Source organism: Drosophila montana, unplaced genomic scaffold, assembly GCF_035044405.1.
Source record: "Drosophila montana isolate Dmon_TW-CO22-7 unplaced genomic scaffold, ASM3504440v1 contig_1_1, whole genome shotgun sequence".
NCBI classification, from domain to species: domain Eukaryota; kingdom Metazoa; phylum Arthropoda; class Insecta; order Diptera; family Drosophilidae; genus Drosophila; species Drosophila montana.
In genome coordinates this window covers 1383419-1410932 of record NW_026996920.1, presented here as the reverse complement: position 1 = coordinate 1410932, position 27514 = coordinate 1383419, and the positions used below count along the sequence as shown (strand labels likewise).

Genomic DNA, 27514 nt, shown 5'->3' with positions numbered 1-27514 from the left:
TAGCCAACGTGTCAATGATAATAAACTGAGAGTATAGCTTGCATATTAAGGGACTCTGGATCGAGAGTATTTGCCTGGAATCGAAGATGACTCTTTCGGCATGTTGCACAGTTGATGATAAAGTAATGGTACTCCCTTCCAAGGCAAGGGTATGCCAGTTTGGGCATACATGTCAGTTCATAGTCGCGAGTATGTCAAGTTTTATAGGAAGGTCGTCCGCGCCAATTAAGAACTGGTATTAAAAGCGAGTGTCATGAGAGAAATTGTGACACAAGGTATTTAAAATGCTCGACAGGTAGAATATGGCATTACTTTCACGATGACCTCTTGAACTTAAGCGGCAACCTAATAAGCAACAGTATATTAAATAAAAACGAACTTTTGAATTGTGATTATTAAGTTTAATGAAGAGAATTAGTCGCTCGCACGCTTAAATTAGAATAAATAACTTACAAAACTAGTCAAAGACAAAAGGCTCAACCAACTAGCCCGAGCACTTACTGGCCAGGGTGCACATTAGGGTTCGGGGACAGAAGAGCAGACCCTTCGAGCAGGTCATCTTGTGGCCCTTCATCTGGCCCTGCGGCGTCTTGTAGCAGACAAAGTAGCTGCTGATGGAAGTCTGGTCGGGAATCTTATCACCCTCCCGGCAGTAGTACTTCCGCTTCTTCACAGATCCGCTGCTGTTGCTGATCGGCGGCAGGGTGGGATTAACTGGCGTGGGACGTGGCGTGCTGCTCGGCTCGGGCAGACCGACCATAAACGAGTCCAACACGCTTTGGTCTATGCCTGAAGATATCACTGGAGCTGTCGGCTCCTGCATGTTGCCGTATTGCTTCAGTATGTTGGCAATGCTCTGGCTCTTGAGGGTTGCTTCCTGCCGGCGCTTGGCTTCCGCCAGCATCTTTAGCGTCTCCATCTGCAGTCGCCGGTTCTCCTCAATGGTGTAGCCATTGAAGATGGGCACATTGCCGCACTGGGCATAGGTGGTAGCATCACAGATACGCGTTTGCTTGTTGAATCCCGTGTACGGGGGGCAGGAGTAGGACAAGACCTTGCCATCTTTTTTGCTGCACACAAAGTAGCGGGTGCAGTCCGTCTGGTTGGGTTGCCGCACGCCCGCCTGGCATGTGATCACCTCAACATTGCCCAGCTCCGACAGAGCTGACGGCGATTGGGTTATCAATGGCATTATCGACTTCTGGAACACGTCCAGGCTGATGAAGTTGCCGTTGAAATTCACAAGCTGGCTCAGCCCAGACGGGTACTTGGTCTTACCGGGCATCATCTGAATGCCATTGCCAGCTCCCATTCCCGAGCTGTACATGTTGTTGTTTCCGACGGCGTCGCTGTAGACGCTGTTGCTCATGCTGGGCGCTAGGTTGGGCATGTAGGAGGCCTCGTTGGCCAAATTCTGGGGCATCGCATTGTACTGCTCCACATACGAGCCAGGTGCTAATTGATGGCTCATGCCCAGCATCCCGGTGTCCGTCGATCCAGCACTGCTGTAGGTCAGTACATGTCGATTGTTGTTTTTCTGGTTGTTATTCGCATTGCTGTTGACATAGTTCGCGTTCATCGCATCGTCAGCTTCCACTTCCATGCTTTCGATTTTATGCGAATTGGGTCGGATTTTCACTCGATCCGGATCAATGTGCATGGGATATGGGCTATGCCCATCCATCGGGCGCGGCATATTCATGCCCATGTCCATGGATGTGGGGTAGCTCTCCGCATGGAAGACCCGATGCGCATTGTTCTCATCGAGATGCGGACTGGGCGTGTAGTAGGAGGCCACCGTTGCCGCCGAGGGCTGCTCCTCGAAGGGACGCGGCGTCGTCTGTGCAAACTCGCTCGCATACGGAGCCGCATATTGGCCCGTGTACTGGCTGCTCATCGTCGTGACCGACATCCCGGAGCTGGGTCGCGCTGTTGTCATTGTCGTCATGAATTTGTTGTAGTAGTTATTGTTGCTGTTGCCGTTGTCGTCCATTTGATTGTTTTTGTGATTGTTGTTAAGGCTGGGATAGACGCCCAAACTATTGCCGTAGGTATCGAGTACTTCTCTTTCCCCAGAGCTGGTGCTGGACACATGGACGGGGATCACATTGTTGTGAATGATCGTCGTACTCGGCTGCTTCTTGTTGTATCCGCTCGCTTTTTTGTGATGCACGTAATGGGTCCGCGGTGGCGGTGGCGGTGGCTGCGACTCGTAGTTCTGCATTGGATAGTATTGCTGGAAGGGATTACCGTGCTGTGTCAGTATAACCGGCTGTAGAATGGGCGGCGCGTAGTAGGCCCCATTGTAGGCGGTATTCGGAAGCACTTTGGGCAGGTTCTGGGCAGCAATCATCTGCTTCGATAGCTCCAGCACCGTTTTTAACGTTTCCTCCGAGACCTTGGGCTCGTGATCGTTGTACTCGTGGCTCTGCGCTTGACTACTTTGCTGAGCCTGCTCCGAGCCATGACCATACTGGGGTAGTGTGAACGTGACCGATCCCTCGGGTCGGTTGACTACGATTTGAGAGTTTGCATAGCCCTGACCATGCGACGAAAAGGGCTGCGCGCTGGACAGGATCAGCTTGGTCTCCGGCTGCATGCGATGCTTGGTCAAATGCTCCTGTAAAAGCGTCTTATTCACCGTTGGCCTAGGCAAGGGAACAGGCTGCTCTGCAATGGGGTTCGCAAATGCAGTCGCCGGCTTCGTTGTCGTAGTTGGAGCAGTTGTCTCTGTGTGGCTCCCCAAAGGATTGATCATATCAAAATGGTTTTTTAAATCGAAATGAGCCAGAAAGGCATTCAACTGATCCGGCCGCATTTCCAACTGAGGCTTATCCGTCTTCTGGTACTTCTGCTGCAGTCCATCAATAAGCTGGGAGAGACGCTGCAGATGCGCGGTGAGAGTCGGGTCGATGGGTGAGCCCGGCTGGTTATTAAATGTCATATGCTCCCCACTGTTCGTCGATGATGGGTCCATGAACATAGTCATGGGACCGGAGTGACTGCTGTTATGGCCGATCTTCACCTCACCCTCACGATTTGCCGCCTGCAGCTGGCCATCCAAGTCGACGAGTTCTCCATCGCCGCTGGAATCGAATTGGCTGGAAGAGGAGCTCTCATACTCACTAGCCTGCTGTGCGGGCACATTTTGACTTTTCTTCTTCTCAGCTTCACTCTCCTCACTGCTTATCGTGGCGTCCAGCACAATGTCCACGCTTTTGTCGTCGTCCTGCAAGTGTGAGGACTCCTTGAGCAAAAGTCCAGATTCATCTTCGGTGTTCACGATGATTATGTCGGCGTCCTTGCTTGGCGGACTGTTGGATGTGCTGGCTAGTTCGCTTGGAGTGATGCATTCCCAGTCCTCGCCGGGCAGCACACAGCTGCCCACATTGTGCTCGTATACGAGTCCCTCAGTGCACTTGGTGGGAATCCAGACGTGCGAGTTCGAGGGCAGATCGCGGCATTTATAATAGGCATCGCAGCGAGTCTTGTGGCGACGCGACTTTTCAGGGCACGGCTTACCTAGAGGACAGCAAATCGCATGCAGGAAGAGAAGGAAAAAGAAAACGGAAAGTACATAATAAATATCCAATTCAATTGAAACAGCTCTGATCATCTTTAAATGATGCAATCTTATTGCCAAAAGTTCATTTAGAAATTTCTTTTAATATTCCATGTAATTCACATAACACATTTCCGATTTAAAACTTTAGCGTACCTTCCGAAAAGTAAAATAGACTGATTAGAAGGCACACATATATTAGAAAGCCATGCATATCGATGATTAACTTGGCGAATTAGCTAATTTCTTTAGATCTTCTCTATAGTTGACAATATCCGACTCGAAAGCAAACTTCCGCTTTAGACAAAGCGCGCGATACGAATGGCTGCACATCCAAGATTTGTACAACGTTAAATTTTAATAATTTTCACTTTGCGCTGCCATAGTTAGCGCTCAGACCGGCAGCTCGGAGAAATGTGAGCTGCGGTCTAAACTGAGACTTGAATATGGAGCAAAGCGTGAAAAATGCCCACTGAGCTGGGCGCTTTTTGTTGGCACTCCCATTAAGTACAACTCGTCTAACAAACAAACAGAGTATATATAACATACATATATAAGCGAGCACTCAGGAGGCGAAATGGAAGGTATTAATTGTTTATAAAAATAAGATGGTTGTGGCGACACACATATCAAGAAGATGGTAAGTAAAAGTAAATTCACTTTTATGTTGAATTGTTTTTAATATGCTCACGTTAGAAACATGATCTAACACATAATAAAAGGTATATTTGCCATAACACACGTTAAACATTTTTATGACTCACTAGATAGATATAGATTTTTGGTGACCTTTTCTAAAGGAGTCGGTAATCTGCGAACATCGATACCTTGCATATTTTTATAATATATGTATATAATTTGACAAGTAGCCAAGAAAAAACCCTTAAGTTATCCAATTTGTAATTTGGTATAATTTATTGTTTGCGTTAGTCTGTTTTTAATTTAAATAACCTTTAAATGCCTTTCCTATAATAAATGTAATCAAATTGTATTAATATCAAAGTTTGTTGTACATTTATTTATAATTTTTTTTGGTTTACACATGTATTTATAGTATATCATTAAATTTCCATAACGCAAATTTGAAAGGGCTGCCGAAAATACCTATTGAAATTTAAAATTAAATAAGGGATTGCGAATAACGGCTATATTGCAACAATAATTTCGACAATCGATAGTCTCGTTCAAACTCTTTTAGGCGTCTTTTTGGTATTAAAAAGTATCGGGTGTTTTTTAAGACAGTTTTTTAGCTTTTAATAAATATTAGATTGCAAAATATTCTCTTATTCTAACATTTTTTTTCATTATTCCAGCTGTATCTCAAGAATATGCTTTACATTTATTAGCACCTATAATGATGACACATTTTTAAATGATCTAATTTACTTGCGGAGAAAAACTAAATGTATCAAGCTTATCTTTACAGTCTATTTTCAAGCAATTGTGTTATAAAACAGATTAACAAAACGAAGCTGCAGAAAAGTTAAAATTTTAGTCAACTTTATTAAACAAAAAATTATTTTTGTTTTTGAGCCGCCAAAATAAAATATTCTTATGTTATTCTTTGTTGTGGTATTTTTATAGACATTTTACAGAGTTTTTGGTATTTTATAATTTGTCGGACCGGTAACACTAAGTAGAAACGAAAACTAATTTTTTGCCAATGCATTGATTCTGCCTTTTAAACAATACCAACTAAAAACAACAAAATGCTAAGCTTTATAAGACTATCAAGTGCAACGCGCCCGCTATAAATTATTTTAAACAAATCGCGAGATTATTGTTTGTTCGTTCAAACATTAATTAAACAGACGCTGATCGCATATAAATTTTAGGAAAACAAGAGTAGGAGGTAAGCGAAATATTTGGACGGTATAGGTAATGGTAGAAATAACTCCCATTTAAAGTCAAAAGCACCTGTGTGCAATGAAATGTGCGTCGTATTTATTTGTTAGTTTTCTGCCTGTCGCTAAGCAAGAATGAAGTGTCAGCGTTGCCGCGACCTTTGCCTCAATTACAAACAAACAGTGGCACACATACCCATACATATGTATGTAAACACATACCAATAAACGGTTTGCATAGGAGTGGTGTGCGTTACATGAGTGCGAGTGTATTAGTGTCAGTGTGCTGTGTGCGGGTGTATAATATATAAACCGATATGTTTGCTTGTAAGTACTTACGCTTCAGGTGACTTAATGCGCGCCCCACTCCACCCCCGAACTGATCAGTGTGTCAGTGTGGGTCAATGCATTTTTAGGTACTTATTCATGTCTAAATATGCATAGATAACTATAAGTGCATACATACAGACATCAGTGTACATACTTACATATGTTTGAAAAGTCCAACGACGCAGCTGTTGTCTCGCTCCGCTGATTACCTATTTGAGTTTCCTTTTGCCCATAATCTTGGCCTGCCCTCATCATATCAGTACACGTATGTATGTATGAAAACACCACACATACTTACACAATCATATACGTACCTACTCGATAACAACAGAGGCACAAAATACATACATACATATGTATTATTTCAGTCTCTACTGAATATCAATAAATATTTAATTATTTTGCACTTCACTTTAAATTTTTGCTGATTTTACAATTTAATAAATAGAAGTGCCCCATCTTCCCACATTCCATATGTAGGAATATGTTCATATCAAATAAATTACAGTTAATACACTGAACAATAGATTTATAAGAAAAGACCCATAATTAGTTAACAATTAAATAGAATACATATAATAGTAATAATGGCTATTTCATTAATAGGGGCTGCATTTAAGAAACCCCCACTAATTTCATCTAAATATATTTCTTATATGCATGTAGTTCATGTCCATATACTATAAATTGTATTACCAGGGTACTTTTTTCATGTGACTCATTGCCACGGTTATACAACCCATTCTGGCAGGTGGAGGCAGGTAGGCTGCGTGATATCAAAATTATTCTGAAACACCCATATGTATAAAACCACGCGCGATATGTCGGTACAGTATGTATATTTGTAGTTAGATGAAGACTGCTGACCGGGAAAAATATATACGATAGCTAGCTACAATTAATAAGCCATACATATTTGTGTTTGTTTGTATGTCGAGCGTTCACTTTGCGGAAAACACAACTTCACGACTTTTATACCCTTATTATATTATTATAGAGGCACGTCCGTCACGTCTGTTTCTATGCAAGCTAGTCTCTGGCGTAATATCCGCGTTTGCCCGGATCGGCCCACTTTATTAAAATTAGGTTCTGGTATGAAAAATCTTTTTCGTTTTCAATATTTCAATATACCAATCAGACTCAGGAATTACTAGCTGCTCGACGTATTATATCATATAGCGAGAATAAAAACCATCTGTCGGAAATTAAAGTCTTGGTAAAAAAGACACTTCTGAGATGCCGCAGTCAGCTTTTTTATCTTGATTTTAATTTGTTATGAAATCTATAACGCCTTGGCTTAAACATCTCATGTTTAACAAAGTTTGTACACAAAGATATATTTAAATGTTTGTCGCTCGCTTGAGGGATGAGTTGTATTATCAAACTTTCCATTAAGATATAAAATTCGGCTCTCAACAAATTTGATTTAAACCCGGATAACCATAACCAAACCAAACCCTTGAAAATGGGCTTAAAAAAGTTGACATATTGCTCTTGCAGATGTATTTGACTGGCAGAAGATAGCATCTTTTGCATTTGGATATCATATTTAAGCCTTATTTTTAAAAAGATCCGACCGTGAATGCCGAAGTTATTGAGGAATGCACTTCCAATCCTGTGGGACGAGGTGTCCTCTAGTCTGGTATCCCGACTCAAGTACTCTGACTTGTTATCAGGTTGTATTTGGCTCAGTTGCTTTCCAGCACATATTAACAAGCTATCATCATGTTTAGGAAAGCGCTATACATTCATTATATGGATACATACATGTGGCATGCGTATATTTAAAAGCATATGTATTTGTATAGGTTTGTGGCTTGTTTTTATAAACCATTCCCGACTCTCGCGAGCTCTTTGTGTGTATTTATATTACTTGTTGGCGAATCATTGGCCTGGCAATCTTATCAAATTTGCTGTCGCAATCTATTTTTTTTTATACCTTTTGTAGAGCTACAAATCGTTAGAGCGAAAATTAACAATTTGTCGCTGCTTTCTCCCCACAGCCCCTAACGGCGACGAACAGCTGGGCAGGAATAATAGGCTCGAAGTTTAGCTAGTAGCTAGGAGCAGCCAATAAATGGCCGATGGTAATGTTCAGGCAGCAGGTGCAGCAGCTTCTCGCGCTGGCAACGGCGCCCTCGACGCTCCACAAACCGTAAACAACATCGCTGGCAATCCAAACCAACCGGGCACGTCTGGTGCCCCAGCAGCAGCGGGAAGTAGCAGCATCAGTGCGAGTGGCACTGCGAGTGGAAGTGGCAGCAGCAATGGGAACAGCAATCAAGGATATTATCAGTTAAGCGTGACAAGTGAGTATATGAAAAACTCTCAGTATGTTGCAAATACAATTTGATTTTTGCTTGCATTTTATAGTTGAGGAGGCTTCGCTGCGCAATAATGGATTTCTAAAACCGAATCCCTATGTGGAGCTGTTGATAGACAGCAAGAGCAAGCGTAAGACAGATTTGGTGAAGAACAGCTATCTTCCAAAATGGAACGAGGAGTTCACAGTTCTGGTGAGTGAGAGGCGAAAACTCTTTAGACAAAAACTAGTGCAACTAAATTTAATTTGAATTTACACATGCTCAGATTACGCCCAATTCGACGCTGCACTTCAAGGTGCTGGACCATTCGAGCTTTCGCAAGGATGCAATGCTAGGGGAGCGCGTCATTCAATTGGCACATATATTGCACCATTACAACGGGCGCTGCGAGTACCTCGAACTGACCATAGATCTGTTTGTGACCTCCAAGTCGGACAACCGACAAACCAAAAGTGGCGAACTGGTGGCTATTCTCAATGGTCTTAAGCTGGACATGAGCAAGGTAGTCCAGCTGCAACAAAATGGCACTGCCGTGCAGGCGGTCAACCCTGCGGTGAGCGATGCTGCCGCCGCTGGACGAAGCTGTATGATCTATGGAGGCGTGCGTGCACGAATGCGTCTGCGCTCCAGCAATGCGGAGCCGCCGGCGGCTACCCGTTCACCACAGTCTAACGGTATATCCTCGGAACAACGACGCTCAGCTGCACCACCAGTCTGGGAGCAACAGCAGCAGCAGCAACAGGTTGCACAGCCTCAGCAGCCGCTGCGCCTGGCTAATGGCACCGCAGCGGCTGTGCCGCAGACAGCATCCTACCCACAGCAACCACCGGCACCAGTGCCGGCACAGCAACGTCCACTGACCCAGGCGCCACTCTATACGAATGGGCCGATGGAGAATGGCGCACAGGGAACTTACATGCTGAACGGAACGCCGGATCAACCAGCTTGTGGCGCTGGTATACCTGTAAGCAATGGGTCAGATACGCAGCTACAGACACAACCAGCGGAAGATGAGCTGTTGCCGGCCGGTTGGGAAATACGTTTGGATCAGTACGGACGTCGCTATTACGTCGATCACAACACGCGTTCGACGTACTGGGAAAAGCCGACGCCGTTACCGCCCGGCTGGGAGATACGAAAGGATGTGCGCGGTCGCGTTTACTATGTGGACCACAACACGCGAAAGACCACCTGGCAACGGCCGAACAGCGAGCGCCTGATGCACTTCCAGCACTGGCAGGGCCAGCGCGCCCATGTTGTGGCGCAAGGCAATCAGCGGTACCTCTATTCACAACAGCAGCAACAACCAACGGCTGTGACAGCGCCAGTGACGCAAGATGACGAAGATGCGCTGGGTCCGCTGCCCGACGGCTGGGAGAAAAAGGTGCAATCTGATAACCGAGTCTACTTTGTAAATCACAAAAACCGCACCACCCAATGGGAGGATCCACGTACTCAGGGACAAGAGGTGAGCCTGATTAACGAGGGTCCACTGCCACCGGGCTGGGAAATCCGCTACACGGCTGCTGGCGAGCGCTTTTTTGTTGATCATAACACGCGGCGCACAACCTTCGAAGACCCCCGGCCTGGTGCGCCGAAGGGCGCCAAAGGCGTCTATGGCGTGCCGCGCGCTTACGAGCGCAGCTTCCGCTGGAAGCTGTCCCAGTTCCGCTACCTGTGTCAGAGCAATGCGTTGCCCTCGCATATCAAGATCACCGTCACACGGCAGACGCTGTTCGAGGACTCATATCATCAGATTATGCGCCTACCCGCCTATGAGCTGCGCCGCCGTCTGTACATAATCTTTCGCGGGGAGGAGGGTCTGGACTATGGCGGCGTGTCTCGCGAGTGGTTCTTTCTGCTGTCGCACGAGGTGCTCAATCCCATGTACTGTCTGTTCGAGTACGCAAACAAGAACAACTATAGCCTACAAATCAATCCCGCGTCCTATGTGAACCCGGACCACTTGCAGTATTTCAAGTTCATTGGACGGTTCATTGCCATGGCCCTGTACCATGGTCGTTTTATCTACAGCGGCTTTACGATGCCCTTCTACAAGCGTATGCTGAATAAGAAGCTGACCATCAAGGACATTGAGACCATTGATCCCGAGTTCTACAACTCGCTTATCTGGGTGCGAGACAATAACATTGACGAGTGTGGTCTAGAGCTGTGGTTCAGCGTTGACTTCGAAGTTCTAGGCCAGATAATACACCACGAGCTGAAAGAGAATGGCGAGAAGGAGCGCCTCACAGAAGAGAATAAGGAGGAGTACATAACGCTCATGACCGAGTGGCGTATGACCCGGTAATTGGTTAATTCAATCCTTGCTTCCTTGTACATGTATTGATGTTATTTTTTCCATTTCAATATTATATAGTGGCATTGAGCAGCAGACCAAGACGTTCCTTGAGGGCTTCAACGAAGTTGTGCCCCTAGAGTGGCTCAAGTACTTTGACGAGCGCGAGTTGGAGCTGATACTGTGCGGTATGCAGGACGTAGATGTTGAGGACTGGCAGCGCAACACAATATACAGACATTACAATCGCAATTCCAAACAAGTTGTCTGGTTTTGGCAGGTGAGATCATCTTATCAATTTTCGCTATTAATTTTCTAATTATCCATCCAACTTCATTTCAGTTTGTACGCGAAACGGACAATGAGAAGCGAGCCCGTCTATTGCAGTTTGTAACGGGTACATGTCGAGTTCCGGTCGGTGGCTTTGCAGAGCTGATGGGCTCGAATGGGCCGCAGCGTTTCTGCATCGAGAAGGTAGGCAAGGAGACCTGGCTGCCGCGCTCCCATACGTGCTTCAATCGTCTAGACTTGCCGCCTTATAAAAGTTACGATCAGCTGGTGGAAAAATTGACCTTTGCCATTGAGGAGACTGAGGGCTTCTGCCAGGAATGAGTGGTAGTCGATTTGTGGTCAGTTTGTTGATTAATGTTTAATTCCAATTGAGAGCGTCCCGTTGTCGTCCGTTACGTTGATAGTTACTGTTATTATTATACATATACCTACATGCATATACGTATGTATAACTATATAATGTAGACAGTATGTTCACATTTCCCTTGCGGAAATGCATCCTATTCCTGCGTTTGCATAGCTATTTTTAAAGAAATACATACATTTTTTAGGCTTATTTGGCTCAATCCTTGCACTCCATGTTAAGTTTCGGCCTATGCTCTATTCACTGATAATAAAACAACTGAGATTTACACACACGCCCGAACAGAAAGCATTGTAGAGGGTTTTTGAAAGAAATTAAATTTTAACTTGTTAGTCATTCAAACGGTCCACAAATAAATCAATATATAAATATATACAATGCAAATACTTCAGTAATAAACTTGGAATGTAAAGTTTTATGTTCTTTTATAGTTTTATATAATGTTGTAAATAATTCAAATTGCTGTTGTCATAATTCAAACAAACATTTATTTGGCCATCAGTTGAATATTGTGAAGTGCAATCTTTATGAATGCATAGATAAAGGTTTTTAACTTGTAAAGCAATCATTTAGCACATAGCAACACACAACACACAAGATGTAAGGAAGGTTAAATATCATGAGAACAACTCTTACAAGAAACTAAACATGTTATATTTCAAAAATTGTAACGGCACACTTAAATTCATAAAATAGCAATAATTGTTGTTAACAAATTTAGAGCAAAAATCCAGCTGTAAACTTGGGTATGTTTGCAAACTGAATGCAATTTGAGAACAACTACATAAATGTAGTTGTGTAAGCGAAAGTTATGTAATGAAGGCGTATAAAGTTTATAAATTATATGATTATTATATATAAACATATATTTAATTAGTTTAATGCAACATGTACTGTATTATATAAAATAAATGCAAAATTATTTAGTGATATGCGAAATTGACTACCGGAAACTGTTCTGTACCAACGCCAAATCATTGAATAGATGAATTTGGAAGCGTAAGTTCGTGTATGTGCATCAAAATGTATCACAGCTATTCAAATATTGTTAGAAAGTAGTTAATTTAACAATGTTTTTAAACCATTTTATAATTTGTATACCTTGAACATTAAAAATGGTAAAAAGCAGATTAAAGAACTGTAGTCGGGAGTGCCCATAGATCAAAGTATTCATGACCAGAGTCGGTGTTTAAAAAAAAGTTTAAAAAACGATTTTAATCTGCGTTTTCAAAATTAAAATTGTGTATTTCAGGGTTAGGAGAATATGTATTTAAGATTTAAAGTCTCTAGTATTTGCAGTATCTGAGACAATTGTGTCAGCCCTGGGAGCCACGAGAGTCCAGTGCACATTCTTGAGTTGACCATTAAAATAAACAATAGGCAAATAAGCTAAAACAATTCAATTAATTTGAATTAGTTAAATCAATTGCTTTACCTGGATATCAAATACGATAGGTTTTATTTGAATTATTTATTGACATTGCGCAGTCGATAATTATCGTATATTATCGAATATATATTTGAATATCTGGCAACGCTGCATGCTGCATGCCCGGTGCGTCCAAAAATTATTTAGCGTCACAGAAGAACGCTGATTGATGCAATATAAATTATAAAAGTGCTGACATTTAAGCAACTTGAACGAATTCAGAAAAAAATTATTAATAAGTGATGGAGGCCGCCAGTCCCAACATTTATTTACGGTATGTACTTTCAAGTTTTAAGAGTGAAGCTAAACAGTATTGCAATATCGTGTTACAGGTGTCCCACAGAACCCCGCACCACTAAGCAACTCTTGGAGTCACCGTTGCACACGAAGCAACTGCCGAGTTCCACATCCAAGAAAAGGCAACTAAAGAGGCCTCTTCCTGCGCCAACAATAAATGTTACAAAATGCGCTAATTTAATGGGCCCTATGTCCAACACCCTTTATTCAGAGCCTCGACGCACAAAGGAATTATTGCAGTCGCCAATACACACGAACGTTCGTTCGGCATCCGCCTCCAAATATCCCGTGACATCTGTGTCGAAACCGACAGAGTTTGTGATGCCTCACAAGGAGAATGGTCGCCTACCTAGGCGTAAGTTAGACTTTAACAAAGACGCCATGAAGAAAATAGAAGATCGCATTTTGGCCTATGTCAAGCAAATAACTGCTTTTAATTCGATCTCACAGCGGGGCATTCAAAAAATGAACGTGAACGAGCTTGTGCGCATTCTCAGCCATTTGCTGGCATTTACTGGCGTTCGGCTGAAGCCATTGGATAAAGAAAATTACATTGAGCAGACGATTCATGCGATGCAGCTGCTAAAATATCCACACAAAATAAACAAATCTTTTTTACTGGTGCCCAGCGCTTCTGCGCACCATTTGATGCTGATATTGGATTTTCTATTGGACTTTGCACCGATGGGGAATGAAGTTTTCATGTGCGATTTTGATTTTCGTAAGAACACACAGATTACAAGCGATACTCAGGATGAATTATCCAGCGCCAAGGACATTGCTACTCTGCAGCAGGATCTACAGAATACGGAAATGGAATTGGCCGAACAGGTACAACTGACTAATTCAATAGAGAATCAGCTACGCCTCGTGTTCGAGGAAGAAGCCGGCCTGCAAAGGCAGCTTGAATTACACCAGCAACAGCTTTATGCGCTGAGTCAGCAGTCTTCGCAGCTTGATCAGGGAATGGGTTGTATGTGCATTGAAATATGGCGAAGAAACAATTGCAAAAAAGAACTGCAAAACTGCTTGTGTCAACAAAAAAGCGGCTACCAAGCCTACGCCCATATATTAGATGTTTACAACAATTCACTGCGAGACCATTGTACTCAACTTGAGGAGCATGCTGAGCGGACCCGCAAGCGTCTCAAAAATAATATAGAGGCTTTCAATGTACTCATGCGCGATTTGTGCTTACCTAATCTTCAGGGAGATGATATTCAGAGCTCGTTGGAACTGCCTCTTTCACCGACCCTAACTGAAATACAAGAGCGGCAACTTAAACTTAAACAGCTACAATGGAATTGAAAGCGCAGGACACAAGAGAACTCATTTCGGATAAATAGGTAATAATGTGTCCATACTAGATATTTAGCTAATGATATGTCTATATTAGATAATGTAAAATTATATATTTTCTTTTCTTTCCTTTTGAATTTTGTTTTGAATTTTCCTTATTGCAACAAAATCAAAATGTTTATTAGTAAGAGTGCAAAATATGTAAATATTAGAAATGGAAGTGATAGTTCGTAACCTGTACATTCCCGAAGATTATTTTGTTTGCTTCGTATCCCTCTTCCTTGATAGTATCCACTATCACTCTGTCGAACGCATTTATCGGCGTTTCTGCAATGGTCATAGGTTTTTGTGTGAGTCGTTGTTTTTGACTCTTGGCATTTTTGACATCTACGTATGCACTCTTTTATGTGACGCGTCATTTTTTTCCAATAGTAGTGTCTTTTGATTTTATTTGAAGTCTTTGTTATGCCATTGTGGCCTCCTTGTAAACATATAAATGTAAACATTATAGCTTCTTTTTCTTTTTCGTTATTAGGCTCACCGGCTTGAGTAGCGCTACTCTACGTTTTTTAAGATTTTTATTGCCCATTTGTTTAAAAGTATCAATTGAAATGAATTCAAAGATCTTTTCGCTCGGTGCCACTTTGAGTTGGCTAATTCCTATTATACCGGCTTCTTTTTCAAGCCTTTCGAAAAATTGACCTAAGTCGAAAGTTTCATTAGTATAAAGGTCGCTAATCTCAATTCTTGCAACAATCTTTTTACCATGTTTTAAAATATATCGTCGTTTTTAATGACGTCGTATACGTTGGGCTTAGAAGCTTTATCAAGATTTTGACTTGGTAAAATTTACCGCGATATTTTGGTCTACCTCTTTGGGTATTTTGGTAATTATTACCTCTACCTCTGCCTCTGTGGTACATTTCAGTGCTGCAATGGATATATATACCCATGACATCATTGAAAGTGACGAAGTTTCCTGCTTCTAAGATAATACGAAGCTTATCATGTTAGCAATTTTTGGTCATGTCAGAAATTGATTCTTTGGTTGATAATTTTTCTGCGTTGTCAGGGTCTAGGCCATCATCAATATATGCTGCTTCGAGTTGCTTTTGGGCAGTTGTCAATCTCAACAGTATATTGTGAAGCTGTTTTTCCTTTTTGTTTGATATTAAACAGTTTCGCCTTTAGTGCGTCAGGGGATTCACCTTTGACGTTACCGTTCAATTTCTGGATTATAGCAGAAATTGTTGTTACATCTTGTACTTTGTACAAAATGGGACCAGTTATCTTTGATTTGATAACTTCGACGGCTAGGTCTTCTTGATCACCTTTTGTTCGTTCAACTATGCGCAAGGCTGTTAAAAAACTGTTTTGAACCATCAAATTCAGGGATTGTAGACGAAATTTGTCTTACGTATTCCCTGTCTAGGGCTTGTTGTGCTATTTTTGTGATTCCTTTAGTGTCTCAAGTTCACTGTCAGATTCTGTGTCGATTATTGGCTTTGATTCCTTCAATTCGTCAAGTTGACTTTCATTAAACTCAGCATAAAGTTTTAAATCATCGTGAATGTTTATCTCGATGTTTCTTTTGATGCCACTATTTTTCAATCTTGTATTTAGCGATTGTAAAAGTTTTTGACACTGCTTCCCATGTTCTGTTGTAAGTTTATCGTTATATTTGGTAACAATATCAACAATATTGTTGTATTGGGTTATTAACGCATTAATATGGAATATTAACGTATCTACTTTGAGTGTTGTGTCTTTGTTGACACATTTATAAGACTTTTCAAACTTCTCTTTAAAATCATTTATTTGTCGCGCTATAACTGTCCATTCCATAACTTTTGGTAGTATATATATATATATACTATGCTTTATTCTCTGTTCAAATTTTTAAAATTTTCGAGATTTTATATTATATCTAACTCATTAGCCCTAATCAAGTAGCGTTTCTTAATTCTTCATTATGCATAGCATAAATTTTTAACGCTAACGAAATAATGGACACAATGGTTATAATTAGCAATAAAATGGCAATATCTTCTAAATTTTCCCTATGATCTATTACTTTGACGTTATTAATAACGCTAGCGGCAGATTTTTCAACCTTGGACTCGTTCTCTCAGTGAAAATTATTACTTTTAAAATTTTTATTTTTTATTGGCTGGCTGTGCAGTGTCTGCACGTATATTCGCAGAAGGGGCTTTCAATCCTGTGGACACATTCTCTTGACTTCGGCAGGCTGACTCCGGCAATAGGTTCAACTTTATTAGTGGTTTTGTTTGTTATAATTTTAATATTCGCTGAGTGAGTAGCGGTGTAAGGCTTTCTCTGCTTAATGACATTTTGCAGGTAGTCGAGCTCAGTTTGTAGCTTCTGAGCTGTCTACCACCCGGGTGTCGGCGTTTTTGTGTATAGCAGCCACCTTAGGTGCGCTATTTTTTTTTTTATTTTATTTTGTAAGGCACAGCGTTTATTAACCACAACACTCACTCTCTACTCACTCAGAATGCGGAACGCTCGTATATTGTGCTTGTATCCAAAGTGTGCTGTTAGGTGAGTTAACTGGTTTAAGTTGTTTTTTTTTTGTATTTTTGATTTGTGTATTTTGGTCGTTTCTGTGTTGCAAGTTTTATACCATTTGTTTCTTGTACTCTGTGTATTGTTAGTAAATTATCCTGTTATACAAACGAATTGATACAATTAACAAAGTAATGTCTTGGTACGTTTTTATATTATTGTTTAATAATTATAATATTTATAATTGTATTATTTTTGATTAATAATTATAAAATTAAGAACCCGTGTGGGCACTCCAAATGTGAGTTTTAAATTAACTTAATCTACTTATCGCTACACAAAATGAAGCTAATCGTAATAACAATGAATAAATAATATAAGCGCATGCAGAAGCTCATATTTCACCCACGTTGTCGACCAAATTGCATTTTTGTTGCATAAATGTACTTTTAAATTAGATTTAACTATAATTTAATTATGTTTGCACTGCTTGGTACAGTTAAAATATAAGAACAAACATTTTTATAGTTATTAAAGCTTTAAATTCTAAGAACGAAACAAAAATATACTAAATAAAAGAAATAATAAGTATAAAAAAGTTCGAATTTCATTAAAATTACATCGTGCAACCTGTGTATTATTTTTCGCACGAATATCGATGCATCCCCTTCCTAACCTCCGCCTGAACTACGACATGAGTCGTGAATTATAAAAAAGAATTTAAATCAAGATTACAGACTGAGACTATCGACCTGCTTAATAGTTTTAAATAGGAGATTTTATTCGGGAAAAATAGCAAAAAGTACCTTGCAATACTTATTGTTATCATCTCAGAGGACCCGGAAGTTATCGATTATCGGAAACAAACTCGAACTGCGTGGGCACCAGGAGGACCTTCCTTCTCAAAAAAGTTTTGATTTTCAAATCGACCACGGTTGAATTTGGTAACAAATGAGAATTTAATTTTGTAATGCGAATCGATAGTACTGATCCTTACGAGTCCAAAATGGTATAAAATTCACAAATCGGACATTATTTGGCCGAGATATTACAAAAAAACAATAAAAAGAGATTGACTTCACAAATGAATCGGTTTTTGGTCAACCACTATTTTAAACCCATCGACTTTTAAAATGTTTGAATGCACACAGTATTTACCCGAGATATTCAATAAAAATCATCAAAAAAGTTTTGATTTTCGAGCCGACCACGAATATGAGAAAAAACGTGATGTAACCCCTTGCCATTTTGTTGATTTGGGTAAAAATTTAGATTTTCAGTTTTTTGATGCCAATCGATAGTACTGATTCTTACTGATCCAAAATGGTATAAAATTCCCAAATCGGACATTATTTGGCTGAGATAATACAAAAAATCATCAAAAAAATGGACTTTACAAACGAACCGGCTTTTGGTCAACCTCTTTTTTTAACCTATCGATTTTTAAAATGTTTGAATACAGATGGATAGTTGGGATCCCTACGAATTCAAAAAGGTAAAACATTTCCAAATCTGACAGTATTTACCCGAGATATTCAATAAAAATCATCAAAAAAGTTTTGATTTTCGAGCCGACCACGAATATGAGAAAAAACGTGATGTAACCCCTTGCCATTTTGTTGATTTGGGTAAAAATTTAGATTTTCAGTTTTTTGATGCCAATCGATAGTACTGATTCTTACTGATCCAAAATGGTATAAAATTCCCAAATCGGACATTATTTGGCTGAGATAATACAAAAAATCATCAAAAAAATGGACTTTACAAACGAACCGGCTTTTGGTCAACCTCTTTTTTTAACCTATCGATTTTTAAAATGTTTGAATACAGATGGATAGTTGGGATCCCTACGAATTCAAAAAGGTAAAACATTTCCAAATCTGACAGTATTTACCCGAGATATTCAATAAAAATCATCAAAAAAGTTTTGATTTTCGAGCCGACCACGAATATGAGAAAAAACGTGATGTAACCCCTTGCCATTTTGTTGATTTGGGTAAAAATTTAGATTTTCAGTTTTTTGATGCCAATCGATAGTACTGATTCTTACTGATCCAAAATGGTATAAAATTCCCAAATCGGACATTATTTGGCCGAGATATTACAAAATACATCAAAAAAGATTGACTTTACAAACGAATCGGTTTTTGGTCAAACATTTTTCTTAACCCATCGATTTTTAAAATGTTTGAATGCAGATTGATAGTAGGGATCAGTACGAATTCAAAAAGGTAAAACATTTTAAAATCTGACAGTATTTACCCGAGATATTCAATAAAAATCATCAAAAAAGTTTTGATTTTCGAGCCGACCACGAATATGAGAAAAAACGTGATGTAACCCCTTGCCATTTTGTTGATTTGGGTAAAAATTTAGATTTTCAGTTTTTTGATGCCAATCGATAGTACTGATCCTTACGAGTCCAAAATGGTATAAAATTCCCAAATCGGACATTATTTGGCCGAGATATTACAAAATATCATCAAAAAAGGTTGACTTTACAAACGAATCGGTTTTTGGTCAACCACTTTTTCTTAACCCATCGATTTTTAAAATGTTTGAATGCAGATTGATAGTAGGGATCAGTACGAATTCAAAAAGGTAAAACATTTCAAAATCTGACAGTATTTACCCGAGATATTCAATAAAAATCATCAAAAAAGTTTTGATTTTCGAGCCGACCACGAATATGAGAAAAAACGTGATGTAACCCCTTGCCATTTTGTTGATTTGGGTAAAAATTTAGATTTTCAGTTTTTTGATGCCAATCGATAGTACTGATCCTTACGAGTCCAAAATGGTATAAAATTCCCAAATCTGACATTATTTGGCTGAGATATTACAAAAAATCATCAAAAAAGGTTGACTTTACAAACGAATCGGTTTTTGGTCAACCACTTTTCTTAACCCATCGATTTTTAAAATGTTTGAATGCAGATTGATAGTAGGGATCAGTACGAATTCAAAAAGGTAAAACATTTCAAAATCTGACAGTATTTACCCGAGATATTCAATAAAAATCATCAAAAAAGTTTTGATTTTCGAGCCGACCACGAATATGAGAAAAAACGTGATGTAACCCCTTGCCATTTTGTTGATTTGGGTAAAAATTTAGATTTTCAGTTTTTTGATGCCAATCGATAGTACTGATCCTTACGAGTCCACAATGGTATAAAATTCCCAAATCGGACATTATTTGGCCGAGATATTACAAAATACATCAAAAAAGATTGACTTTACAAACGAATCGGTTTTTGGTCAACCACTTTTTCTTAACCCATCGATTTTTAAAATGTTTGAATGCAGATTGATAGTAGGGATCAGTACGAATTCAAAAAGGTAAAACATTTTAAAATCTGACAGTATTTACCCGAGATATTCAATAAAAATCATCAAAAAAGTTTTGATTTTCGAGCCGACCACGAATATGAGAAAAAACGTGATGTAACCCCTTGCCATTTTGTTGATTTGGGTAAAAATTTAGATTTTCAGTTTTTTGATGCCAATCGATAGTACTGATCCTTACGAGTCCAAAATGGTATAAAATTCCCAAATCTGACATTATTTGGCGCTGAGATAATACAAAAAATCATCAAAAAAGGTTGACTTTACAAACGAATCGGTTTTTGGTCAACCACTTTTTTTTAACCCATCGATTTTTAAAATGTTTGAATGCAGATTGATAGTAGGGATCACTACGAATTCAAAAAGGTAAAACATTTCAAAATCTGACAGTATTTACCCGAGATATTCAATAAAAATCATCAAAAAAGTTTTGATTTTCGAGCCGACCACGAATATGAGAAAAAACGTGATGTAACCCCTTGCCATTTTGTTGATTTGGGTAAAAATTTAGATTTTCAGTTTTTTGATGCCAATCGATAGTACTGATCCTTACGAGTCCACAATGGTATAAAATTCCCAAATCGGACATTATTTGGCTGAGATATTACAAAAAATCATCAAAAAAGATTGACTTTACAAACGAATCGGTTTTTGGTCAACCACTTTTTCTTAACCCATCGATTTTTAAAATGTTTGAATGCAGATTGATAGTAGGGATCAGTACGAATTCAAAAAGGTAAAACATTTCAAAATCTGACAGTATTTACCCGAGATATTCAATAAAAATCATCAAAAAAGTTTTGATTTTCGAGCCGACCACGAATATGAGAAAAAACGTGATGTAACCCCTTGCCATTTTGTTGATTTGGGTAAAAATTTAGATTTTCAGTTTTTTGATGCCAATCGATAGTACTGATCCTTACGAGTCCAAAATGGTATAAAATTCCCAAATCGGACATTATTTGGCTGAGATATTACAAAAAATCATCAAAAAAGGTTGACTTTACAAACGAATCGGTTTTTGGTCAACCACTTTTTCTTAACCCATCGATTTTTAAAATGTTTGAATGCAGATTGATAGTAGGGATCCCTACGAATTCAAAAAGGTATAACATTTCAAAATCTGACAGTATTTACCCGAGATATTCAATAAAAATCATCAAAAAAGTTTTGATTTTCGAGCCGACCACGAATATGAGAAAAAACGTGATGTAACCCCTTGCCATTTTGTTGATTTGGGTAAAAATTTAGATTTTCAGTTTTTTGATGCCAATCGATAGTACTGATCCTTACGAGTCCAAAATGGTATAAAATTCCCAAATCGACATTATTTGGCTGAATATACAAAAAATCATCAAAAAAGGTTGACTTTACAAACGAATGGTTTTTGGTCAACCACTTTTTTTACCCAGATTTTTAAAATGTTTGTATGCAGATTGAGAGTAGAAAATTCCCAAATCTGACATTATTTGGCTAGATATTACAAAAAATCATCAAAAAAGGTTGACTTGACAAACGAATCGGTTTTTGGTCAACCACTTTTTTTAACCCATCGATTTTTAAAATGTTTGAATGCAGATTGATAGTAGGGATCCTACGAATTCAAAAAGGTATAACATTTCAAAATCTGACAGTATTTACCCGAGATATTCAATAAAAATCATCAAAAAAGTTTTGATTTTCGAGCCGACCACGAATATGAGAAAAAACGTGATGTAACCCCTTGCCATTTTGTTGATTTGGGTAAAAATTTAGATTTTCAGTTTTTTGATGCCAATCGATAGTACTGATCCTTACGAGTCCAAAATGGTATAAAATTCCCAAATCTGACATTATTTGGCTGAGATATTACAAAAAATCATCAAAAAAGGTTGACTTTACAATACGAATCGGTTTTTGGTCAACCACTTTTTCTTAACCAGACAGTATTCAAGGTAAACATTTAATCTGCAGTTTTACCCGAGTATTCAATAAAAATCATCAAAAAAGTTTGATTTTCGAGCCGCCACGATTTAGAAAAAACGTGATGTAACCCTTGCCATTTTGTTGATTTGGGTAAAAATTTAGATTTTCAGTTTTTTGATGCCAATCGATAGTACTGATCCTTACGAGTCCAAAATGGTATAAAAATCCCAAATCTGACATTATTTGGCTGAGATAATACAAAAAATCATCAAAAAAGGTTGACTTTACAAACGAATCGGTTTTTGGTCAACCACTTTTCTTAACCCATCGATTTTTAAAATGTTTGAATGCAGATTGATAGTAGGGATCAGTACGAATTCAAAAAGGTAAAACATTTCAAAATCTGACAGTATTTACCCGAGATATTCAATAAAAATCATCAAAAAAGTTTTGATTTTCGAACCGACCACGAATATGAGAAAAAACGTATGTAACCCCTTGCCATTTTGTTGATTTGGGTAAAAATTTCGATTTTCAGTTTTTTGATGCCAATCGATAGTACTGATCCTTACGAGTCCAAATGGTAAAATTCCCAAATCGACATTATTTGGCTGAGATATACAAAAAATCATCAAAAAAGGTTGACTTTACAAACGAATCGGTTTTTGGTCAACCACTTTTTTTAACCCATCGATTTTTAAAATGTTTGAATGCAGATTGATAGTAGGGATCCCTACGAATTCAAAAAGGTAAACATTTCAAAATCTGACAGTATTTACCCGAGGTATTCAATAAAAATCATCAAAAAAGTTTTGATTTTCGAACCGACCACGAATATGAGAAAAAACGTGATGTAACCCCTTGCCATTTTGTTGATTTGGGTAAAAATTTAGATTTTCAGTTTTTTGATGCCAATCGATAGTACTGATCCTTACGAGTCCAAATAGGTAGAAAATTCCCAAATCTGACATTATTTGGCTGTGATAATACAAAAAATCATCAAAAAAGGTTGACTTTACAAACGAATCGGTTTTTGGTCAACCACTTTTCTTAACCCATCGATTTTTAAAATGTTTGAATGCAGATTGATAGTAGGGATCCCTACGAATTCAAAAAGGTAAAACATTTCAAAATCTGACAGTATTTACCCGAGGTATTCAATAAAAATCATCAAAAAAGTTTTGATTTTCGAACCGACCACGAATATGAGAAAAAACGTGATGTAACCCCTTGCCATTTTGTTGATTTGGGTAAAAATTTAGATTTTCAGTTTTTTGATGCCAATCGATAGTACTGATCCTTACGAGTCCAAAATGGTATAAAATTCCCAAATCTGACATTATTTGGCTGAGATATTACAAAAAATCATCAAAAAAGGTTGACTTTACAAACGAATCGGTTTTCGTCAACCACTTTTTTTTAACCCATCGATTTTTAAAATGTTTGAATGCAGATTGATAGTAGGGATCCCTACGATTCCAAAAAGGTATAACATTTCAAAATCTGACAGTATTTACCCGAGATATTCAATAAAAATCATCAAAAAAGTTTTGATTTTCGAACCGACCACGAATATGAGAAAAAACGTGATGTAACCCCTTGCCATTTTGTTGATTTGGGTAAAAATTTAGATTTTCAGTTTTTTGATGCCAATCGATAGTACTGATCCTTACGAGTCCAAATAGGTAGAAAATTCCCAAATCGGACATTATTTGGCTGAGATAATACAAAAAATCATCAAAAAAGGTTGACTTTACAAACGAATCGGTTTTTGGTCAACCACTTTTCTTAACCCATCGATTTTTAAAATGTTTGAATGCAGATTGATAGTAGGGATCAGTACGAATTCAAAAAGGTATAACATTTCAAAATCTGACAGTATTCACCCGAGATATTCAATAAAAATCATCAAAAAAGTTTTCATTTTCGAGCCGACCCCGAATTTGAAAAAAAACGCGATGAAACCGCTTGCTTTTTGGTCGATATGGGTAAAAATTTAGATTTTTATTTTTTGATGCCAGTCGATAGTACTGATTCGTATAGGTTAAGTTGATTAAACTTTTGTAGTTCCTTCAGCTAGACCACCTCACAATTATCAACCCAACTGACAGACAGACAAACAAACTGGTCCGTTTTTACTTGTCTCTGGCATTTTACCCCTTGGCATTGCACAAAAAAAAGGAGCAACTATTCGAGGTGCTCACATGGGCCTTTTGATTGCCAATCGTATTATCAGTAAATTATATTTGCCCTGAGCTGGTGGCTGGCGTGTTGACCATGTTTACAGCACGCTTGGCCATGTTTGCGCGGTTGGCTAGGAAGCAGTTGTGGTTGTTCGTTCGGTTGGTTTGTGTGCCGCTTTGGCGCTTTTCCGCTGATTTATGCAAACTGTGGCATTTTTCAATTGCGTTTTCACTCCTGCTGCAGGACCTGCTGCTGCAGAACCTGCTGCTGCAGTTTGTTGCCTTCGCTTGTTTGGGCAAATGTTGCTTTCAAATGGGAAACCCATTGCCACGTTTATTGTTGGTCTGGTTCTTGCGTTGTTAGCTTATGCGCCCCTATTTTCGGGCAGGAGGCTGGATATACCAACCAGTTTCGGGGGCAGGGGGCAGCGGGCAGGGAGCAGAAAACAGGACAAATGTCTGTAGTTTCTCCGCACGAATCGCTAACTGCATTTTATTGTCGCACATGTGTTCGCCTGTTTATGCTTATGTGGATACATGGACATGCGGATCCACGCTTCGCTTTCTACATTTACTACCAAGTGATAACTTTCACGTGGGTTGCTTTAACAGTTTTTGAAACCACCTCATTGCCCAGCATTTAAATCACACCATCCATAAAAAGCAGTCCAAGTGCAATTGCCGCAGCGAAGTCCAAACTATGATATGAGTATTTACCTATAACTCCTTTTGGGACTTAACAACAAACTAGCCAACTAGGCAAAATATGGCGCTGACTTAAATTGAATGAAAAAGTCGGCATCGTCTTATACCTCCCTTGCACAGTCAACTGCTCTATGTCAACTGCTCGTAATTAGGCAATTAGCTTAACGGCGTCCATTCGCGGCTAGCATTGCGAATTGTGATGTCAATCATACGCCCTGTTGCGCCCAATTGTCACTGTCCTTGTCGTGCATAATGCGAGTGCACACACGGTTTTGACTAACTAATATTTGTTTAAACACTAGACTAAATTAGCACATGGCTGCAAAGGAGAGACCAGCTGCGTTTCACGAAATAATGTTGCTGCAAGTGGAAATAACAAATTTATTGGCGCATAATTCAGTGGCATGCGCTGCTGCGACGATGATGCATGAAGGCACCGGATCCTTGAACAAAATATTGCATCCAAGTAACAATTTATGGCAGGGATAAGGATGCCAGCCGAGAGGGTCTCTGCGTTTGCTAGTTACATTAGGGACAATGGCTTTCGAGCCGATAAACGGCAACGGAAATGCAGCTGTTAAAAATGCATCGACTTAAGCTGAAATTTGAGTATAAAATAGTTGAATTCTTCATTTGAGTATAACATATTTATACAGGTAAATACACTTCGGCGCTGTTTCAATTAAAATAACTTAAAACAGTTTTGACTTCTTTTACTTTTTACCAGGGAACATAACATCGGTGGTTGCACTTGCCGCATCAAAGCCCGATGGCACGCTGAAACCGAGCTTTAATTATACGAGTATATTATCTTTCTAGCTGCACGTGTGGGGTGCTCCTTCAGGGCGTGTGTAAACTTGTGCGCAACACAGGGACCTGGGACTCCGGGATCGAATTAACAGGCACCGCACCTGAAGCAACGATTCCATCAGGGCAGGCCACCTGCTCTGGCAACAGCCCATCCGTCGCCGGCAGCACTGGCATCCCACTGACAGGCTCGTCTTGTAGAGGAATGCCTCCTATCCGGCTTACAAGGCGCTTAAGTTTTATTAAATAGTATTAAATTAAGTATTATTCAAATTAAAATAGATATCAAGACTTTGACTTAAATTATATAAATATGAATTGAAAATTTAATACAATTAAAAAACTAAATAAAAACTATGTTTGTTTCTTGATTTGTAACCAATGTTGTTATTACAGGTATTCTTAGGTTCGCAACATGATTATCATGGAAATTTTAAAAAGGCACTTTATATTTACAGTATGTGCATTAATTTATTGAGCGACTCAAGGGGGTGGAGAGGCAGCTAGAGGGGAGTACTGACAGTCAGATGTTGGCAGACACTTGGCAGCTTATGTGGCACAAATTTTCCATTCTCGTTGTTATGTCTGCATATCGCTGCTTTGTGTGCCACATATTGCAGGCTCAGACTGTGTCCTTGCATTTGTGTGTCACATTGACTAACAAACTGAATTGTTGCTGAGTCTGTGCGGGATTAGTTACGGTCCGTTCGGACATTAATGTCTTTCACGTTAAGTGACAGGTAAATTTAGCAGCATTTCAGGACTGCCGTTGCAGGTTAGATTGCGGTTTTATATAAGGCCCCCACATAACGCAAGTAGTAAATTAATGTGTGTATTCGTTGTTGGAAAATTGACTGAAATTATTTGCATGACCCGTATTAAATTATTCCATCCGTCGAAGTTTCAGATAGTTCAACAAAAAGATGCTCTGCACTCAGCGTAACGTACATTCGAATCTTCTCTGTAGATCAATTACGCATTTTCTGGCGAGGCTGTGTTTGGGCTTCCCTTATAGTTCCAGGACCTAAGAACCAAATAAAAAAAAATCATTTTTAAAGCAGAGTCTTGACTTTTGGTATTTACACACATTTTGGTGCTATGTTTAAACCCAGACTAGAAACACCTTAGCTATTCAAGGATACTTTTCCTATGCAAGTGTGCATTTGTGAAGGAACCTTGAATGTTTGTGAGAGTAGCTCGACGCGTGATTCAGGGTGTCTTCTAATCGGGCACTTCCCACTAAAGCACTCTTGTTTCAATTCAATGCGAAAGGTTAACTTAACAAAAGGCTTTATCTGAAAACGATGCGAGTTTTTATTTATTCAAAGTAAGCTTGACCTGCTCGAGCTCTTATAGTCTTCGAGATCGTCGAGTTTATGCAGATGGACACGCATAAGTCAGGGCTAGATATACTTCCTTCTTCTGACTGCCTTCAGGCAGGAAATTATTCAGGACAAAGGGTTCTTTATATGTAGATGTGCTGATTTACAAAGGACTCGTAACATGCCAGGTTAACAATAGCTGTTAAACATTTTATAACTATTTATTATAAGCTATAATCAGCCTTGTGGTATCACAATTAAAAACAGATTACAATATGAATGAAAAACTTTGCGACAGAAACGTTTATTAAATGTATCGTGTTTGTGCTTTGTTGGGCAACAATAAAGTTTTTAAATCACAGTAACTGACACAATAAATATTTATAATTAGTCAGGGAGGCAGATGTTATGAAATCCGGGCTGGTAGACAAATAAGAAGGCAGTTCCCTGTAAAAAGGGGCTTGTTTCAGGTAATAAAGGGAGCTCGAGAAGCGGAGAGGGGAAATGAAAACAATTAAAACTTTTTCCCAAAGTCCAAGCGAAACTTGTCTAGCTTTGCCAAATGCCTAATCAAAGACATCGACAGCAGACGTCAGACAATTAGCTCGAAGCGTATAAAAGGAAAAGCAAGCTGACATTTTTGGACTGTGAACCTGACACTCGCTTGAAACTAACTCAACTA

The 27514-nt window shown here is 39.2% G+C and overlaps 3 protein-coding genes across 5 annotated transcripts; 2 read left to right on the top strand and 1 right to left on the bottom strand.

The window, feature by feature from the left end:
- Positions 1-420: 420 nt before the first annotated feature.
- On the bottom strand, positions 421-3923 carry LOC135426281 (uncharacterized). Its single transcript, XM_064679316.1, has 2 exons — positions 3719-3923; positions 421-3522 (listed from the first exon to the last, which is right to left on the bottom strand). Exons 1-2 carry the CDS (start codon positions 3774-3776, stop codon positions 485-487), a joined length of 3096 nt encoding a protein of 1031 aa, XP_064535386.1. The 5' UTR covers positions 3777-3923; the 3' UTR covers positions 421-484.
- A 1254-nt stretch (positions 3924-5177) lies between these two features.
- Su(dx) (Suppressor of deltex) lies at positions 5178-11721 on the top strand. 2 transcript variants are annotated; one of them, XM_064679454.1, is made up of 6 exons: positions 5178-5414; positions 7740-8045; positions 8110-8252; positions 8326-10367; positions 10441-10639; positions 10702-11721. In XM_064679454.1, the coding sequence occupies exons 2-6, from the start codon at positions 7814-7816 to the stop codon at positions 10969-10971; spliced, it is 2886 nt and encodes a 961-aa protein (XP_064535524.1). In that variant the 5' UTR covers positions 5178-5414; positions 7740-7813; the 3' UTR covers positions 10972-11721. The 2 variants fall into 2 exon arrangements, with proteins under 2 accessions (XP_064535524.1, XP_064535525.1); XM_064679455.1 differs by lacking the exon at positions 5178-5414 and adding an exon at positions 5573-5733.
- Positions 11722-12521: 800 nt separating this feature from the next.
- Kebab (Kinetochore and EB1 associated basic protein) lies at positions 12522-25673 on the top strand. 2 transcript variants are annotated; one of them, XM_064679261.1, is made up of 3 exons: positions 12522-12717; positions 12776-14086; positions 25523-25673. In XM_064679261.1, the coding sequence occupies exons 1-2, from the start codon at positions 12686-12688 to the stop codon at positions 14046-14048; spliced, it is 1305 nt and encodes a 434-aa protein (XP_064535331.1). In that variant the 5' UTR covers positions 12522-12685; the 3' UTR covers positions 14049-14086; positions 25523-25673. The 2 variants fall into 2 exon arrangements, with proteins under 2 accessions (XP_064535331.1, XP_064535330.1); XM_064679260.1 differs by lacking the exon at positions 25523-25673 and having other exon boundaries at positions 12523-12717; positions 12776-14176.
- The last annotated feature ends 1841 nt before the right edge of the window (positions 25674-27514 follow it).

What these genes read in the sequence shown, in the direction of transcription:
- Kebab (XM_064679261.1), top strand. Translation starts at nt 12,686, where the DNA reads ATGGAGGCCGCCAGTCCCAACATTTATTTACG. An exon ending in AGTCCCAACATTTATTTACG is followed by an intron (nt 12,718 to 12,775) that starts GTATGTACTTTC and finishes ATCGTGTTACAG; the next exon opens with GTGTCCCACAGAACCCCGCA.
- LOC135426281 (XM_064679316.1), bottom strand. Translation starts at nt 3,776, where the DNA reads ATGCATGGCTTTCTAATATATGTGTGCCTTCTAATCAGTCTATTTTAC. An exon ending in TCTATTTTACTTTTCGGAAG is followed by an intron (nt 3,523 to 3,718) that starts GTACGCTAAAGT and finishes GCTGTCCTCTAG; the next exon opens with GTAAGCCGTGCCCTGAAAAG.